The 18163-nt window shown below is 59.5% G+C and overlaps 1 protein-coding gene and 1 long non-coding RNA gene across 5 annotated transcripts; one reads left to right on the forward strand and one right to left on the reverse strand.

The window, feature by feature from the left end:
• Positions 1-115: 115 nt before the first annotated feature.
• On the forward strand, positions 116-12004 carry LDHD (lactate dehydrogenase D). Of its 4 annotated transcripts, none has more exons than XM_038367967.2 (11): positions 116-294; positions 2759-2871; positions 3597-3738; positions 4571-4712; positions 5403-5562; positions 6451-6650; positions 6766-6894; positions 7364-7491; positions 8566-8656; positions 9698-9809; positions 10862-12004. In XM_038367967.2, exons 1-11 carry the CDS (start codon positions 229-231, stop codon positions 11025-11027), a joined length of 1449 nt encoding a protein of 482 aa, XP_038223895.1. In that variant the 5' UTR covers positions 116-228; the 3' UTR covers positions 11028-12004. The 4 variants fall into 4 exon arrangements, with proteins under 4 accessions (XP_038223895.1, XP_043351305.1, XP_043351306.1 ...); XM_043495370.1 differs by having other exon boundaries at positions 117-294; positions 3597-3759; XM_043495371.1 differs by having other exon boundaries at positions 117-294; positions 3597-3642.
• On the reverse strand, positions 11494-13356 carry LOC122456368. Its single transcript, XR_006275264.1, has 2 exons — positions 12562-13356; positions 11494-12520 (listed from the first exon to the last, which is right to left on the reverse strand). It is a non-coding gene; the product is annotated as an uncharacterized LOC122456368 (long non-coding RNA).
• Between the last annotated feature and the right edge of the window lie 4807 nt (positions 13357-18163).

Here is an 18163-nt window from a genome sequence, read left to right on the forward strand (position 1 = left end):
GGCAGGAGCTTGCCCCTGCCCAGCCCTCTCTGCCCCGGCTCTGCCAATCGGCGCCACCTTAATAGTCGGTTCCACCTTAACGTGGGCGGCCTCCCGGGTGCCCCCAGGCGGGCTGGGCCAGTGGGGAGGCTGGTTTCGCTTTGGAGAGCAGCGAGCGCTGCCCTGCGGGCACTGGGAGCTGAGCCCGGTGCGCCCTACAGCCAGGTCCGGCTCCTGCCCACTGCCCCCATGGCTCTGCAGAGGCTCTGCCGCGGCAGCGGGGCGCTCGGCTGCAGGAGGAGCTCCGGCCTGCAGGTACGGGCAGGAGGCCAGCGGGGCCCTGCCCATCGCCAGCGTTTCGGGCCTGCTGGGACCTTGCCAGGGGGCGGCTCCGACCCAGCTCGCCGCAGGGCAGGGCTGAGCCCCGAGCTAGCGGCGGGAGCCAGACAGGCCCCTCTGTACCCTCCCAGCCCACCTGGGCTGGCACCGTGCCTGGCACAGGCCTGGCTGACGCAGGGTGGGGAGAGTCCACGTGCCCGCTTGGACCCTGGCCGGCGGCCATAGCTGTAGTTTGACTTCTATATTGGGGGGAATGGGGGGCTGGACTCCGAACTTTCCTCTGCCCCCTTTAAATTGTGCTCCCCATTGACGTATACAATTTGCCCCCCCATGCCGGGGGTCTGGAGTCTCCGCCAGTCACGTTCTGGCCAGGGCAGCTGCATCCAGCACTTTTGTTTGAACAGCCAATTCCAGCACTGGCTTGAGAGCAGCGCACTGAGCCCCATCATCCCCTGGCCAGGCCTGCTTGCCCCACCACCTCCCCAGGGCATCTCCCACCTGACCCGCAAGGGCCACACCTAGGGGTGGGAGTTTGCTCTCTATGGGACCTGCTACCGGGACCCCTGACATGATGCCACCTGATCCCATCTCACAGAGTCCGTCACCGCCCGCAAGGCTGGATTTGACCCGAACAGGCTGTTAGCAGCCCTGGAGCTCACCAGGCCCGAAACGCTGGCAATGTTTCGGGTGCGGCGGGCAGGAAAGACACCAAGCCAGCGCTGCAAAGGTGGCTCCCGGGCACAGGAACCCTCACTGCAACAGGCTGCGACCTACCCACGCCCAGACCCTGCCCTCCCGCCACACCCCCCGTACTGGGCAGAAGTGGGGGATTTGGGGATATTAGTGATGAACCTCTGGTGAGTTTCAGAGGAAAGGGAAGGACTCACACCCCAAGTGAGTGAACCCCCAGCTGTGGGCAGCAGGGTAGCAATGTCAAACCATTGACAAAGGCAGCCCCCAGGAGGGGAGAAACCCAGGCAGCATTGGGGGGCTCCAAAACCCACCTCCCTATGCCAGGAATGTGCGTGCCAAGGGGTAAGGGGGTGTCTGGGCCAGGGGGCAGACTCAGCAAAGTGGGGCTCTGCTCCGAGAAGTGGCAGTGGATCCTGCACAGGTGCCGCTGATTAAAACGTAGGGCTCAGATCTGGTGCGGAAAGAATGCTCTCTCCCTCCCCTGAGTTTGGGCTGGCCCCACAGATAAAACACAGCAAACATCTTAGTCTGTTACACTCCGCAGCTCCAGCTCCAACTCTGTGAACTCTGCTGCGTCAGGAGGAGCCATTGTCCCATCGATGCTTTGCCAATTGGAGACCCCCTGACCGAATATTGGGCAGCTCTTCACCTGACATTAATTCATGCTCATTTAGAAAGAACTCATTTGCACGGAACAGCATCACATTACTGCAGAGCGAGAGGTGGCCAGAAATCAAGGAGTGAACCTGGCTGCTAAGACCAGGATGTTTTGTGTCTTCCGAGAGTCTCTGGTGATGCTCACAGCCAGCCTGCACCTCAGGCCAGGGGCGAATGAGTCTCTCTCCACCTGAGTCCTATTCTGCCCTAATGTAGCCTTCCTTCGGGGCCTTGTGGTTTCTAGAGGTCCAGCATTTCCCCAGCTCCCTGAAGGCAGGCCTTGGCTCCACACGAAGGAGTCGTTTCAGATCCAGTTGCGACCCACCCAACCATAATCTCCTCAGATTGTTTGGAAGCGTTGCACTAACCCTTCAGATTTCCTTTCCAAGCCCCTGGATTTGGGTCAGAAAGAGCTGACCAGAGGCCCTGCATGGCCAATGAGGCAAAACCAGGCACCTGAGATCTCCAGTGCCAATAATGTTGTAAACAGCTGAACTGCACCCCTTAGCCAACCCATCTCTTGCCAGGCGCCCTTCTCTTTCACACACCCAGACAAATTTGTAGTGGTGGCGAACACCTCTGGAGGAACTCAGGGAAGGCAGGTCTCCGCGTTTGGCTCCTGTGCTCCAGGTCCCTGTGCATGCCGGAGTCTGGCATCCATGCGCAGCTCAGGATCAGCTTGGCTGGGGCCATCCTTGCTGAAGGGCAGCACTGGGAGGGGGAGGGGACTGAAAGGAAATCTCCAGCCCTTTTGACACTTAAGACACAGCACATGTCTGTGTGTCTGTGACAGACCTCTTAAGGACAGCAATGATAGATGGGGGGAGAGACTTGCCCGCCTAGCTCCACCCCGCTGCCCATCATGCCTTCTCCTGGAGCAGCCAAGACCCCATCCCAGCACGAGCTCCATGTCCTGTGCCCTTCATCCCTGGGGAGAGACGAGGGGCTGTGGTTGGGTGCCCATCTCCCTGCACAGCTCTGAGGTTTGCCCACACGCTTCGAGCTCATGCCCGGGAGCTCTGCCGCCGTCTGGAGAAAGGGAATGTCACGGCAGGTGCTTGTAACACGCCGGCCCTTTAACTCTCTCTAGGGCCAGCTGCCGGGGGAGCTGGTGGAGGCCCTGCGAGCCGTGGTGGGGAGCCCGAATGTGTCCACAGCCCTGGCTGCCCGGGAGCAGCACGGGAGGGATGAATCCATGCACAGGTACCTGCGGAGCTCCCAGCACACACCACACACTCATCAGAGGCTGGCTCATATAGTCAGTGCAGACTGGGGAGCCTTCTAGAGCCTCACTGACCCAGGCTCTGGGGCTCTCTGGGGGGCTGTGAAGGGCCTCTGCTGGCTTGGCTCCCTCGTGCCCTGGGAGGAGCCCATCCCCCTGGAGGAACTGTGACACGTATGCAGCACCCAGCGCGATCCAGGGAGACGCAGTGACATGGCCATGGGAAGGACAGAGCTCCAGGGATGGGCTCTGGACCCGAGCAGTTGTTGGGAGGCATAGGCATAGCTGTCCCATTGCTGCTGCAACAGTGCCCCCCGTGCCCAGCATGGCCACAGCGGGTGCAGCCCCACCCGGATGCCCCAGGGTTGCACCAAACTGTTGCCTCCAAGGCGCCGCTGAAATCCCAGTTTCTCCCACCATGCCCTGCCAGCTGGTGCAGATAGGCCCTGGTGCTGAGCCCTCTAGCGTCCTCTGGATCAGTGTGCGGGAGCCAACCCGTGGGGCCAGGGGCCAGTGCCCTGCTCAGCCCTCAAAGCCCCTCTTCCCCTGGCTCATCCAGGCCTTGTCTGCCCCACCCAGCCTGGCACACAGCTGGCTCCCTGCTGTGTTCTCAGCCCAGATGGAGCTGCACACACTGTGCGCAGAGACAACAGGCATACCCTGCCCCCGGGAGCTGGCATTACATGGAGCTCTCCCCTGCCTGCAGGTGCAGTCCACCGGGCGCCGTGGTCTGGCCCCAGGATATGGAGCAGGTCAGCAAGCTGGCGGGGATCTGCTACAGTCATGGTGTCCCCATCATCCCCTTCAGCACTGGCACGGGCCTGGAGGGCGGCATCACCGCAGTGAGGGTACGGAGCGGGGGCCCAGGGGTGAGGGTATGGAGCAGGGGGGCAGCACAGTGAGTGTACGCAGCAGGGCGCAGCGCAGTGAGAGTATAGAGCTGGGGGCAGCAGTGACGGTACAGAGCTGGGGGGGCAGCGCAGTGAGGGTACAGAACAGGGGGCAATGCAGTGAGGCTACGCAGTGGGGGGCAGCATAGTGAGGGTATGGAGCAGGGGGCAGCGCAGTGAGGGTACGCCGTGTGGGCGCAGCACAGTGAGCATTCCCTGGCCATAGGGTGTGACAGCTCCCATCCCCAGCTGGCATAACCCAGTGGGGCTCCAGTGCAGCTGGCACTCTGCCCACTCATCCAGCTGAGGTGCCAACCCAGACCTTTGCCACCCCACACACAGGTCCTTTTGCAGGCCAGGCTGGCACAGCGAGTCTTCCCCTCTCGACAAGGGCCAGCAGGCCCAGCCCTTGGCTGCTGCCCTGTTGTCCCCAGCAGGGCAGTGCTTGCAGAGGCCAGTAGGTGCGTGGCCCAGCTGTGGCTGTTCTGGGGAGGTTCCTTCCAGGCAGGCTCCGCTTCTGTCTTGTGCCATGAGGGGATCAGTGATGAGGGGGCCATGGTGGTTCATCTTCGCCTGGAGCTCTGGCGACTCCATGGCTGGGCAGCGATGCCAGGGCAGCCATGGCGAGATACTACTGGGGCACAGAGCAGGGGAACCCCAGCCTGGCAGTGTCCTGCCCCTGCCCCACCTGCCTATGTGCGTTCAGGTGGTGACCCAGCAGGTCTCAGACCCTTTCCAGGGAGCGCCGTTGGGGCTGTCTCTGATGCCCGCTCCCATCTCTCTGGGCCAGGGCGGCGTGTGCTTTAACTTGACCCGAATGGATCGCATCACAGCGCTCAGCACTGAGGACTTCACTGTGGCCGTGGAGCCGGGGGTGACCCGCAAAGCGCTCAACAACTACCTGCGGGACACCGGCCTCTGGTTCCCTGTCGGTATGATGCCGGGCACGGGGTGAGGGGCTCCCTCCAGTGGTGGGGGACGAGCGGTCCCAGCCCCATTCCAGCACATGGCTGACGCCCAGGCCTGCTGCTGGGTTCAGTGGTGTCAGAGCAGGAAGCTGGGATAGGAAGCTGGCCGCTGTGCTGGGCGACATACCTGGGCAGCAGGCTATCAATGGGCTGGTGAGCTTCACCCGCAGATCCTCTGCCCCAATCCAGCCCAGTGCAGTAGTGCCGGCTGCCGGGAACAGAGCAGCTGGGTCACACTCCAGTGGACGTGCCATGAAAATCAACCCCGTCACAGGACCCTCGTTGGCCCACTCAGCATGCAGGCCACAGCCCGCCTGGGCCATGGGGTGGGCAGTGCCAGGCAGGGCAATGTGGGCACAGTCTGTGCTGCAGCCGCCCAGGGTGAAGGGGCCTGAACTCTGACCTGGTCGCTCCCTCCACGTCCCTGTGGCCATGACACGCTGGGCTTGGTGCTGGCAGCTGCCAGGGGCTCAGCCTGGACCAGCTTTCGGAGCACCCACGGCACAGCAACTGGGGGTGCGCGGCTTTCTGTCTTGGGACCAGCTCTACCCTAGGCGCGGAGGGGAAGGTTCCCCGGGGTGCTGGGTCTGCAATGCCCTGTGATCATTGGCCCCGTCCACCACTGACGGCCGGCTGTGCCCTTTCCCTCTGCAGACCCTGGCGCTGATGCATCCCTGTGCGGCATGGCGGCCACCAGCGCCTCGGGCACCAATTCTGTGCGCTACGGCACCATGCGCCACAACGTGCTCAACCTGCAGGTGGTGCTGGCCGATGGCAGGGTGCTGCACACGGCTGGCCAGGGCCGCCACTTCAGGTACTGGGGGCTGCAGGGAAGGGGGGCACCAGGGGGCTTGTCAGGGTTCGCTCCCCACTCTGAACTCTAGGGTACAGGTGTGGGGACCCACATGAAAGACCCCCTAAGCTTATTTCTACCAGCTTAGGTTAAAACTTCCCCAAGACACAAACTCTTTGCCCTTATAGGGTACGCTGCCACCACCAGGGGATTTAACAAAGAATCAGGGAAAGGACCACTTGGAGTTCCTATTCCCCCAAAATATCCCCCCAAGCCCTTACACCCCCTCTCTTGGGGAGGCTTGAGAATAATATCCTAACCAATTGGTTACAAAGTGATCACAGACCCAAACCCCTGGGTTTTAGGACAATAGAGATATCAGTCAGGTTCTTAAAAGAAGGATTTTATTTTTAAAAAAAGGTAAAAATCACCTCGGTAAAATCAGGATGGAAAATAACTTTACAGGGTAACAAAAGATTCAAAAACACAGCAGAACTTCCTCTAGGCTTAGTTTCAAAGTTACAAAAAACAGGAATAAACCTCCCTCCAGCAAAGGAAAAATTCACAAGCAAAACAAAAGATTATCTAACACACCTTGCCTGGCTTTTACTTACAATTTTTGTAATAAGAGACAGTTAGGATGGTTTATAGAAGAAGGAGTTTTCTGACCTGATACTTCTCTGCTTCCCAAGAGAACACACAAAACAAAGCCTGCCTTCCTTCCCCCCCCCTCCAAGATTTGAAAGTATCTTCTTTCCTCATTGGTGCTTTTGGTCAGGTGCCAACCAGGTTATCTGAGCTGCTTAACCCCTTACAGGTAAGTAGAAATTCTAGGCTACTCTTAGCGGTATGGTCATGACAGGGTTCTTGCCCCAAATCTCACCCCAGCCCCTTCTCGCCCTGCTGCAGGAAGAGCGCTGCTGGCTACAACCTGACGGGGCTGTTTGTGGGCTCCGAGGGGACACTGGGGCTCATCACCCAGGCTACGCTGCGGCTACATGGCAGCCCTGAGGCCACAGTGGCAGCCGTGTGCGCCTTCCCCAGCGTGCAGGCAGCGGTGGGCTGCACGGTGCAGGTGCTGCAGGCTGGCATTCCCGTGGCCCGGATTGGTGAGTTGGCTGCCCTGTGCCCTGCAGAGTGTGCCCTGGGGATCAGGGGGTATCGCTCCCCAGCAGGCTACAGAGCCCTCCAGGGCTCTGACCCCCAGCCTCTCTGCTCCCCCAGAGTTCCTAGATGACGTCATGATGGCTGCCTGTAACCAGTTCAGTGGCCTGAGCTACACCGTGTCCCCCACGCTCTTCTTGGAGTTCCACGGCTCGCCCAGCAGTGTGGAGGAGCAGGTCCTGCAGGCAGGTATGCCCATGATGCCAGGGGGGTGCTGCCCGGGGGGCACAGGCTGGGGGCCCAGCCAGCTCTCCTGGCCCTGCAAGGGGCCCTCCCTCCTCCTGGTGCAGCAGGGGAGCAGCAGCCCTGGGGCAGGTGGGCCCTGCTAGGGCACCAGGGGCATATTCGGATGGCACCATGGGGTTGGGTGGAGCTGTGGGGTGGCTGGCTGCCCGGCTTGTGGCTGAGGTGGGCTGTTGCTGCCCTTCCCCTTTTCTGCAGGGGACAGAGTTGCTCTGTCCTGCCCTGGCCAAGTCTGTCACCGTGCCAGGGAGTGGATCTCTCACCTCCCGTCCCCCAGACCTGCTGGCATAGGTCTCCAGCAACAGGGGGAAGCCAGGCCTCTACCCTGCCCCGGCCTGCCTGGCAGAGACGGCTGGCAGCCAGGCCCCACTCGGGGGGCAGGGGACTGATGGTGAGAGGGTCTCTCCCTTTGCAGAGGAGATTGTGCAGCTGAATGGCGGCTCAGACTTTGCCTGGGCCCGGGAGCCGGAGGCAAGGAACAAGCTGTGGGCCGCTCGGCACAATGCCTGGTATGCGGCCTTGGCCCTGCGCCCCGGAAGCAAGGTGAGCTAGTGCAGGCGGGAGGGGAATGCCAGGGGGAAGGGGGGTCACTTGGAGAGGGGGTGGGGGAGCGCCTGAGGAGAGGGGGCGGGGAGAAGCCTGGGGGAAGAGGGGGTCACTTGGGGAGAGGGTGAGGGAGTGCCTGAGGGGCAAGGGGTGTCTGGGGAGAGGGTAAGGGGTGCCAAGGGAAGGGACATGATTATAAAATCATGAGTGGCATAGAGAAAGTAAATAAGGAAGTGTTATTTACTCCTTCTCATAACACAAGAACAAGGGACCACCAAATGAAATTAATAGGCAGCTGGTTTAAAACAAACACAAGAAAGTATTTTTTCACTCAACGCACAGTCAACCTGTGGAACTCCTTGCCAGAGGATATTGTGAAGGCCAAGACTATAAGGGGGTTCAAAAGGGAGCTAGATAGATTCATGGAGGATAGGTCCATCAATTACTATTAGCCAGGATGGGCAGGGATGGTGTCCCTAGCCTCTGTTTGCCAGACGCTGGGAATGGATGACAGGGGATGGATCACTTCATGATTCCCTGTTCTGTTCATTCCCTCTGGGGCACCTGGCATTGGCCACTTTCAGAAGACAGGACACTGGGCTAGATGGACCTTTGGTGTGACCCAGTATGGCCGTTCTTATGTTCTTATGACTGGGGAGGCATCAGGGGAGAGGACTGGGGAGTGATATGGGGGCTTTTGGTGGGCCAGGGACATGAGACTCTCTGGGCTTTTCCCAGTCCAGGGGGCCAGTGCCCACCCACAGGACTGTTCTGCCGTAGCGTGACTGCTGACAGATGCTCCTCAACGGGGTCCCAGAGTCAGTGCTCCCCAGGCTTTCGGGGGACCCCACTGAACAGCACGTCCTGATCTTCAAGCCTGGAAGGGCTTAGCAAGGGATTTCCCAAGCTGAGCCTGGGTCCCACCAGCGGGGCGCAGGGGAGCTGGCATCCTCTGGGGGCCCAGGAGAGGCCAGTGTGCACCCCCTGCATGAGGCAGGATCAGGGTGCCCAGACGTGTCCTGTCAATCCTGTGGAGGGGGTCAGTGAGCCCTCTCCGGTGTTCCCCCCCAGGGCTACTCCACGGACGTGTGCGTCCCCATCTCTCGGCTGCCCCACATCGTGGGAGAGACCCACAGAGACCTGCAGGAGTCGGGGCTCACAGGTAGGTCTCCACTGAGCCTGGGGTCAGGGCCTGTGCAGCTGGGGGTCACTTCACTGGGGTTGGGCGAAGCAGTAGGAGAAGGGATGACATGTTGGGGTTGGTGTTGCTCCCATCTCCCTGCGGTCAGGCCTGCCTGCCATTATCCTGTCTGGGTGTGGGAGCCATGGGGCTGGGAGCTGCAGACAGAGGGGGCAGAGGCCCTGCCCCATATTGCCGCAGGGGTTGGGAATAAACCCAAATGCGGCCCCTAAACTCCAACCACCCACAGTGCACCTGTCTGGGGTGAACGCCTCACCGGCATGAGGGCCTGACAATGCCCACCAATGCAGAGAACAGGGCAGGTGGGCACACTTCACACATGCTTCACACACACATCAGACACTTCACACACACAACACGCTTCACACACATCAGACGCTTCAAACGCACTCGACATGCTTCACCCACAGCACTGGCAGTGCCCCTTGATCCCAGGTATCCGAGCCCAGGGGCTGTGCTGAGCAGGACCTGTGTTTTAGTGGGGCTGCAAAGGGACTAAGCCAGCCTGGCTCCCCAGAGCTGGAACTAATAAGCCCTGGGCCTGCCATGACCTCCACCTGTCAGGAAACATGCTCCCTGGGCTGTGCGGGTCATTCCTGTGCCCCCACACTGTGACCTCATCCAATCTCACCCCTGTGCTGGGGGCAGGATGGACAGGACAAGCCAATGGCGGAGCCAGCCGGTGCCGGGGAACTGCACTGCTGGAGGTGCCGTCCTCCTGAGCAAATGGGACGTGCGGCCCCTCATGCCCTGGCCAGATCCCGATGTGGGGGATATCTGTGATGAGCTACCCCCACCCCCACCCCCATCTCAGTGGGGCGTGGGGCTCCTTCTCCAAACCCTGGGCATGGCCCCTTTCTGCCCAGAGGGGGCTGCATTTCGGGGGTGGGTAATGACTCCAGCATGGGCTCTGTAGGGCAAGGGGCCCCACTGGAGGAGGGGTGGGAGGTGTCTGGGCTGGGAGAGGGTCTCCGTATGAGCAGCTGGTCTGTGTCCCCTCAGGCCCGATAGTCGGGCATGTGGGCGACGGGAACTTTCATTGCATGCTGGTGTTCGACCCAGCTGATCCGGCCGAGAGCCAGCGTGTTGAGGAGTTTGCAACCCGACTGGCCAGGTAGGAAGCCAGCTCTTCCCAGCCCTGATCTGCCCTGCCAAGCCTGCCTCTGCCCAGCTCTGCTCTCCTCAGTTCTACCCACGCTGTCTTGCCCTGCCTGGCCCAGCTCTGCCCAGTGCTATCCAGCCCTGCCCAGCCCGGCTCTGTCCTGCCCAGCCCTATCTGCCCAGCCCGGCCCAGCTCTGCCCAGTGCTATCCAGCCCTGCCCAGCCCGGCTCTGTCCTGCCCAGCCTTATCTGCCCAGCCCGGCCCAGCTCTGCTCTGCCCAGTGCTACCCTGCCCTGCTCAGTGCAGCTCAGCCCTGCATGGCCCATCTCTGGTGCTGAAGGGCAGAAGCAACTCATGGGATCCTGCAGGGGGCAGATGGGGCCCCCCCAACTGGCCTTTGAGCACAGATCTAGGGACATTGGGGGGGGAGGGCACAACAGGGAGGGGCCCAGAGCTCAAGGCCAGGGTGGCAGGAGAAGCAACCAGAAGAGTTCCCAGGAGCCACCTGTCCTGGGCCCCTCGCTGAGAGCTCAGGCAGCCCTCCCAGGACACATGAAAGACTGGAGCTGCTCTGCACATGGGGGGCAGTCAGGCACTGGCTCCTCACATGGGGCCCTGGAGCACAGCCAGGCTGGGCAGGGCCTGGACGGGGTCAGTAGTTGTCCCAGAGGCAAAGGGCGGGGAGGGGGGGAGGGACTGCACACACATGGGGTGCACCACAGGGTCACACCCTGCTCTTTTGTACCCTCCCCCTGGGCTGTGTGTCCCCCTCACCCGCTCCCTTTGGCATGCTCCTGGCAATGCAGCTATGCCTTCAGCATCCGCTATGGGCAGCTGGCACACAGCTGAGCCCTTCCCTGACCCCTGGGGTGAATTCACATGCAGGGATCTGACCCTGGGGTTCCTGTACCCCTGTGGACCCCCCTGCCTGTTGGTCCCAAGAGTCCCCCTGTGACACCCTCCCCTTGACTGTGCTGCCCCCACCTGGTGCAGCCGCCCCGGCCACCCTCCCCCCAGCTGCCCTGCCCTCCTGCTAATGCATATCCTGCCCCCTCTCCTCCCAGACGGGCCCTAGCCCTAGGTGGCACCTGCACGGGCGAGCATGGCGTCGGCCTGGGCAAGCGCCATCTGCTGCGGGAGGAAATCGGGGAGCTGGGACTGACCGTCATGAGGCAGATCAAGGCCGCGCTGGATCCCAAGAATCTCATGAACCCTGGGAAGGTGCTGTGAGGGGCACCACCCACCCTTGCCCAGTCAGCCTAGAGCACCCAGCGCTGACACGGCAGGTTCCCTCCCGAGCCTGCAGCTGTCACTCCCCCTCCCCATGCAGACAGGGACTCGGAGTGGGGCAGGGGGAGCCCCCGAGTCTGGGCCCTTGAGCCGAGTTGAGGCCAGTGGATCGTATGTGCCATGGGAGGGAGGGACTGGAAGCAGTAGAAGGCAGCAGGCTTAATGTCAGCAAACCCCTTCCTGTCCTCCCTGCCTCTCCTGGCCCTGGGCTCCCCCACAGCTCTGCTACTACTCCACTTCACCTTTCCCAGCCCTAGGCTCCCCCCTCACCTCTGTCCCAGCCCCGCCCCCGCCTCTCTCTGCCCTAGGACCTCCCAGCTCTGTCCCAGCTCCCCCCACTGCCTCTCCCAGCCCTGTGACTCCCCCTAGCCTGCTATCACCCCCCTATCCCCCGGTCACCTCTTGCGGCCCCAGGCTCCCCACTCTCAGCTCTGCCTCAGCTCTTCTGCCTCTTCCAGCCCTAGGACCCCACCCCAGTTTTGCTAGTGGCCTTGTGACAATGTGGGGAATATTCTTAACAGTTTGTATGAATACTGTGTGGGCCTCAGTTTCCTCTGTGTGCTGCTGTTTACCAAGGGGATGGGTGAGGGGGTTTGGTGTTGCAGAGGCCCAGGTGTGACCCTGCCTAGCAGCCTGGTCTGGACGCTGTGACTCAGCCACTGCTGACTACGCGGCCCTGCCCATCTTGGAACCCACCGGGTCCGGCCAGCGGGAGAGCAAGGGGCTGGAGAGGGCCCAGGGGGATGTGTGTGCCCGGAACAAAGACAAAGGACAGAGAAGGGGCCTTTGAGGAGGTGGTAGAGGGGGGTCAGCTGGATGGACAAAAAGGGGCTGGCCCGCTGGGACTCGGCCAGACCCAGTTACTGTGCGGTAACTTCCTACTCTGTGTTCCCCACGTCCAATAACCTGCTGCTTTACACGCTGGTTGAGTCACTGCAGCCTAAGCAGGCGGGGGCCGTATTGCTCCCTCAGGGTGGGCAGGCCGAGGGGCGCTGACAGGGGCTCACGGGGTGAGGCCACGGGCTGGCGGTGGAGGCAAAGGTTTCCTCCACGTGACCTTACGGAGGGTAACATTGCAAAGGGGACTTCCCAGGGACCAGATGGAGGAGTGAGAGAGCACCAGAGTTGTGCTTGTGTGACACCCCTCAACTCCAGCCTGCAGGCCCCTGCTGGCCCAGCCTTGGCCTAGGTCCTTCCCCCAACCCCATTCTGCCAGCACCCTACACAGCAGAGCCATGGCGTTGGCTAATGCAAATCCAGCCCCCCGCAAAGCCAGTGCTAAAGCTGGCTGTGAGCAGAGTGACCTCCTGCCCTGGGACAGGGGCAGGGGGCTGGGGGGAGAGGGTATTCCCCTCAGTGCTCAGTCAATAAACCCACCTTCTGCAAAGCAGGTCCCCAAATCCGGCAGTGCCCAGCGCCCACCCCCATCCTCCCTGCTGCCCAGCTGGGCGGTGCCAAGGGCCACAGACGGAACCTGGAGCCTAGCATGGCTTTATGCCCATCTATGGTTCCAGGCATCCAGACTGGGTGCTGAGAGCCTGGCCCAGCATGGCAGCCACTGTGCCAGCTTCCCATGGCAGGGGCTGAACCACCTCAGTCCTGTGTGCCCCAGCACCTGCCAGGCAAAGCTCCAGCCAGGTAAGGGCAGGGAGCAGGGCATGCTGGGTGGGCACAGGGCTGGGGGGAGCCTGTGCCATGCTGTTCATGGGACCTGCTGGGCATGGAGATTGGCCCCTCTCCAGTCTATGGGGCCCCAGGCGGATCCCCTCTGCCCCTGCAGTCTGGCCATCCCAGGGCTCTGCTTGGAGCACAGTGTAGGGGCGAGCCCCATGTTCAGCCTGCAGCAAACATGGGAATTGTTTATAATACAGCTGTGAAGCCCATGTCTGCCTCAGTTTCAGTTGCCTGGCTACCCAGCAGGTACAAAAGGGTTAATGTTGCACCTGGCCTATGCTGGCTGGTGAACCTGCCCCAGCTCCCCAAAGGGGCCAGAGACAATGGCAGCCCCCCAGCTGGAGCAGCTGACAGGGGTTTCCAAGGGGAAACCAAGGGGTTTCCCTGCAGGAAGAGGCAACCCACCCCCAGGATCCTGCTGGAGCCCCCATCACCCTTCCCTGCTAGCAAGCTCCTGACTCTCCTCACACCTCCAGGGGACTGCCTGCCCCAGAAGGAGCATGCACAGCCCCCCAACTTCCAAGTGAGGGGGCAATAGGGTGGGGGAACTGCTCCCCACAGGCACAGCATGGGGCTCCCCTGCCAGCCAGCACCTCCCTGGGGCCTGACTGGGAGCCCATCCCTCCCCCTGCCTAATAGCTACATGTGCCTCCTTCACCCCCCCAGGAGCCCAGTCCTGCAGCCCCCTGTGACCATCCCTCCTGCCCCAGCCTCCAGCACTGCCCAACAGAGAGAGGGCACCGCCACCCTTGGCAGCTGCATGTGCTGCATGTGCTTGGTAGGAGCTGCAGGTGCCACGCGGCCTTCCCCAGCATCGCCTGCGCCTGACCCACTCGAGCACTAGCATAGGATGGCTCAGCAGGGACCCCTACCCTGCTCCCCAAGGCTTGTGAGCCTGGGGTCTGGCCCCAGAGCCTAGGCCTGCACAGCAAAGCTTGGCGGAGACCAGTGCTGCAAGGCAAGGGGCCCTGCCATGGTTCCCCCCAGTGGGAAGCTGGAGCCCCCGACCCTGCAGGGCAGGTTCTCGCTGCTGGAGCTTCAGTTGTTAGCAGTGGCCTGGCCCAACAAAGGGCCAGTCTGGCCTCAGCGCCCACCTGCAGGAGGGCATCTCTGAACCAGCCTGGTGGAGCCCCTGCGTCCTCTGTCCTTGTGGCCCCTCCCTGCACCTGCCGGCGAGCTCCTGGGGCCCCAACTCCTCCCCAAGACCAAAGGCTGGGGCCCTTCACCCCCAAGACAGTCCTTCACACGGCTGGGGGCAAGGAGGCAAAGCAAAGGCCCCCCTAGTTCATCTGAGAAAGGACATGGGCTTAGCGGGAGGGGGGGCTGATAAGTGCTCCCAGCTGTGGTAAGCAAAGGTGCATGTGTGCAACTGTGTGTGGTGCCTGTGAGCTATGGGTGTGTACACACATGGCTTTGTACATGTGCACATCCTGTGTCTGCCTGCCTACGTAAGCACTTCACATGAGAGTGATCATGTGGGCAGTGCCCAGAGCACCCTCTCTCCAGCAGGCACAGCAGCACGGACTCGGGGCCAGCCATGGGGCACCACAGGACAGGGCTTGGCTGCTCCAGCACCATGGGAATTCACACAGCCTGGCCTTGCCACAGCCAGGGAGAGTAAACCCTGCTGGCACTCAGGCTTGGCTCCAGCTGGCATGGAGCAGCACCACACAGGGCTATGGCACCAGCATCATGCAGCAGGATCTTCGCTCACCTCCATACTTGGCCTCTGCTCTCAGCCAGGCCCCCCCCATGCTGGAAGCCACATGGCACCCTGGTGCTGCTTGGTGACTGCGGAGCCTTTAATTGCATCCAGCTTCCCCCCCTCCCCCCGCTCGCCCCACTTGGGTAACCACAGCGACTGGTGCCCATTCCGGCCCTAAATCAGTGCCCCCAGCAGCCGCACTTGCAACCAGGGGTGTAGGTGAGCCCATGTATCAGCAACAGTAACAAGCCACCAACTGATCCATACCTGAGAACTCTGGTGATGTTAGACCAGCTTCCGGCTCCCACCCCATAGCCAGGCCGGCCCCACAGGACAGGCTCCAGCTCCCTCCCCCATGGCCGGGCTGGCCCCACACAGCCCACGGTGACCAGACTCCGGCTCCCGTCCCATGGGGTCCCGCACCACAGCCATAAACCCCATTCCCAGCACCCCAAGGAGCTCTGACTCCACTGCAGGCGGGGGCAGATCTCTTACAGAAGGGCCTTTTGAAGTGAGCTGTAGCTCACAAAAGCTTATGCTCAAATAAATGTGTTAGTCTCTAAGGTGCCACAAGTACTCCTTTTCTTTTTGTAGCACAGTCACTGTTCAGAGCATGCCTGTTTTCTACAGCTCCTGCCAAGGAAGGAGGCAACTTCCCAGGGCAGTAATCTCTGGCAGTGCGGGCTGCTGCCATGGGACAGGGGGTGACCTAGAGATTTGCCAGGGTGCCACTACAAAGAGGAGATAAGATCAACTCATGTTGGGAATTGGTTCCCACCCGGCCTGCCCATGAGAATGGCACCACTGCCCCAATCTGTCCTGTGCCGAGCCCTGCGGGCACATGGGAAGCCGAGCTCAATGCAGGGCAGGACTGTCTGATCAACCTTAGTAGCGATTACAGCCCTCTCTCTGAAATGGCCTGGCCCTGCTAGGCATGCTTGCCATCCCTGGAGGAGGTTAATGGGTCTCACTGCAGGGCTGCCGACAAGATCAGGGCCACATCTGGGGCAAGGTCTGGCTTTGATCCGGTGCACAGCTCCCAGCACCACAGTGCCCAACTCCTGCTGGCAGCTTGGGTGCTACTGTCATAGAAATAATGAGGCACCCTTTGCACTGCTGCTTGGGGGAGCAGAGAGAGACAGACTCCTGGTCAAGCTGATTTAGGGCAGAGTGGGGGCAGGGAAGGGCTTGTCATCTTCATACCACTACTCTGATCTTCTCTAGAAGCCAGGAATCCCCCAGGAATCACCAGTGAGGGCGGTCATCTCCTGGTTTATGTCACCTGTGCCCCTTCAGCACAATGAGATGTTAACAGCCCCCTTGCCCCGTGGCTGCTTCTGCAGTCAAGGTTCCGTAGGCCCTTTCCCTGACAGCACCGGTGCAGTGATATTGGGTCACAGGGGGGATTGGATAGGGGAGGCTCTGCACTGTTCCTATCTAGCTTCTAAGCCAGGCAAACTTCGCTTCCAAGAGGCTGGGAGGGAAGGAAGAGAGGGAGGGATCAGTAAGGAAAGCTGCCTCGTAGGGGCCAGAAAGTATAGGGGAAAGGGAGAGCTGCCAAAAGCCGAGCAGAGCTGGACCGTGCAAAGGACATTAAAACCAACAGTCACAGGTTTGACAGCCCTAACACTACAAAAAACCAAGGAAAGAAGTAGGAGGGCTGAGCGCTGAGGGGGGGGCTGGAGATTAAAGATAATCTAGGCATGGCCCAACGCCTACACAAACTTGGCCTTAGTTTGACAAGGGTCAGGAGGACTTGGGGGCAGTGGCAGGGTGGCTCGTGGGAATGAGGATTGCTAATATACCCATAGTTAAGGGGAAACAAAAAAAAAGTGATCTGGGAAATTACAGGCCCATTAGTTTGACCTCAGTTGTATGCAAGGTTTTATAACACATTCTGTAACAGCCATTAAGGACAGAAGTGAATGGGAATCAGGATACAATACATGGTTTTACAAAAGGTAGATCATACCAGATCAACCTGATCTTTCTAGACAACGGAAATGCAGTAGATCAATCTACTTGGATTTCCTTAAGGCATTTCATATGAGTCTGCATGGGAAATGATTAGTTAAATTTGAGAAAATGGGGATTAACATGAGAATGGAAAAGGTGGGTAAAGAACTGGTTAAAGGGGGACTGTTGAAAGGCTAGTCGAGTTCCTCAGGGATCGGCCTTGGGATCCGTCTCATTCAACATTTGCATAATGCATTAATTGGCACAAAAAGTGGGACTATACTAATAAAATTTGCAGAGGACACAGATTTGAGAGCGATTGCCAATACAGAGGAGCGAAATATCATACAAGAAGAGCTGGAGGACCTTGAAAACTGGAGTAATAGAAATGGGATAAAATTTAATAGTGCAAAGTCATGCACTTTGGGACTAACAACAAGAATTTTTGCTATAAACTGAGGACGTATCAGTTGGAAGTGAGAGGAGAAAGACCTGGGTGTATGGCTCAGTCATCCTGTGATCAGTGTGATGCGCTGTGAAAAAGGCTAAAGTCAATCCTAGGATGCATCAGGCGAGATATTTCCAGTAGAAACAGGAAAGTGTTATTGCCTTATACCAGGCACTGGTGTGACCTCACCTGGAATACTGTGGTCTCCCATGATTAAGAAAGATGAATTCAAACTGGAAGAGGAGCAGCGAAGAGCTACTAGGATGATCTGAGTAATGGAAAACCTACCTTGTGAGAGGAGAGTCAAAGAGCTTGGCTTGTTCAGCCTCACCACATGAAGGCTGAGGGGAGATAGGATCGCTCTCTATAAATACATCAGAGGGATAAACACCAGGGAGGGACAGGAGTTATTTAAGTTAAGAGCCAATGTTGCACAAAAACAAATGGATAGAAACTAACCATCAATAAGTTAAGGCTTGAAATTAGATGAAGGTTCTAGCGATCAGAGGAGTGAACTTCTGGCATAGCCTCCCAAGGGGAGCAGTGGGTGCGAAAAACCCAACCGGCTTCAAGACTGAGCTTGATAAGTTTATGGAGGGGATGGAGTGATGAGTTGGGCCGCATGTCATTGTAGCCAATCTGTGATTGCTAGCAGCAAATATCCCCAATGGCTGCAGACAGGACATTAGATGGGGCAGGCTCTGAGTTACTAAAGAGAATTCCTTCCCAGGTGTCTGGCTGGTGGGTCTTGCCCACGTGCTCAGTGTCTAACTGATCATTGTATTTGGAGTTGGGAAAGAATTTTCCCCTGGGTCAGCTTGGCTGAGACCCACGGGTCACGGGTCACTTGCTGGTTTGAAATAGAGTCAACTGTGGATTCCCTGTAACTTGATGTCTTTAAACCATGATGTGAGGACTGCTGTTACTTAGCCAGAGGCTAGAGGTTTATCACAGGACGTGAAGATCTGTGGCCTGCAGTGTGCAGGTCAGACTAGATGATCACGATCGCCTGTTGTGGCCTTTGGCTATATGTGTCTATGAGCAGTAGTGGGGAGATCTAGTGCCCTTAGCCCCACCCCCTCACCAGCACTGTCCAATCCAATCATAGAATCATAGAAGATTAGGGTTGGAAGAGACCTCAGGAGGTCATCTAGTCCAATCCCCTGATCACAGCAGGGCCAACCCCAACTAAATCATCTCAGCCAGGGCTCTGTCAAACCGGGCCTTAAAAACCTCTAAGGATGGAGATTCTACCACCTCCCTAGGTAACCCGTTCCAGTGCTTCACCACCCT

This window comes from Dermochelys coriacea, chromosome 12, assembly GCF_009764565.3.
Source record: "Dermochelys coriacea isolate rDerCor1 chromosome 12, rDerCor1.pri.v4, whole genome shotgun sequence".
Taxonomy (NCBI): Eukaryota; Metazoa; Chordata; order Testudines; family Dermochelyidae; genus Dermochelys; species Dermochelys coriacea.

Excerpts from the sequence above, each read along its gene's own strand:
- LDHD (XM_043495370.1), top strand. The coding sequence starts at position 229 with ATGGCTCTGCAGAGGCTCTGCCGCGGCAGCGGGGCGCTCGGCTGCAGG. Across the intron at positions 6,651-6,765 it reads CATTCCCGTGGCCCGGATTG|AGTTCCTAGATGACGTCATG; the intron begins GTGAGTTGGCTG and ends CTGCTCCCCCAG. Across the intron at positions 7,492-8,565 it reads CCCTGCGCCCCGGAAGCAAG|GGCTACTCCACGGACGTGTG; the intron begins GTGAGCTAGTGC and ends GTTCCCCCCCAG.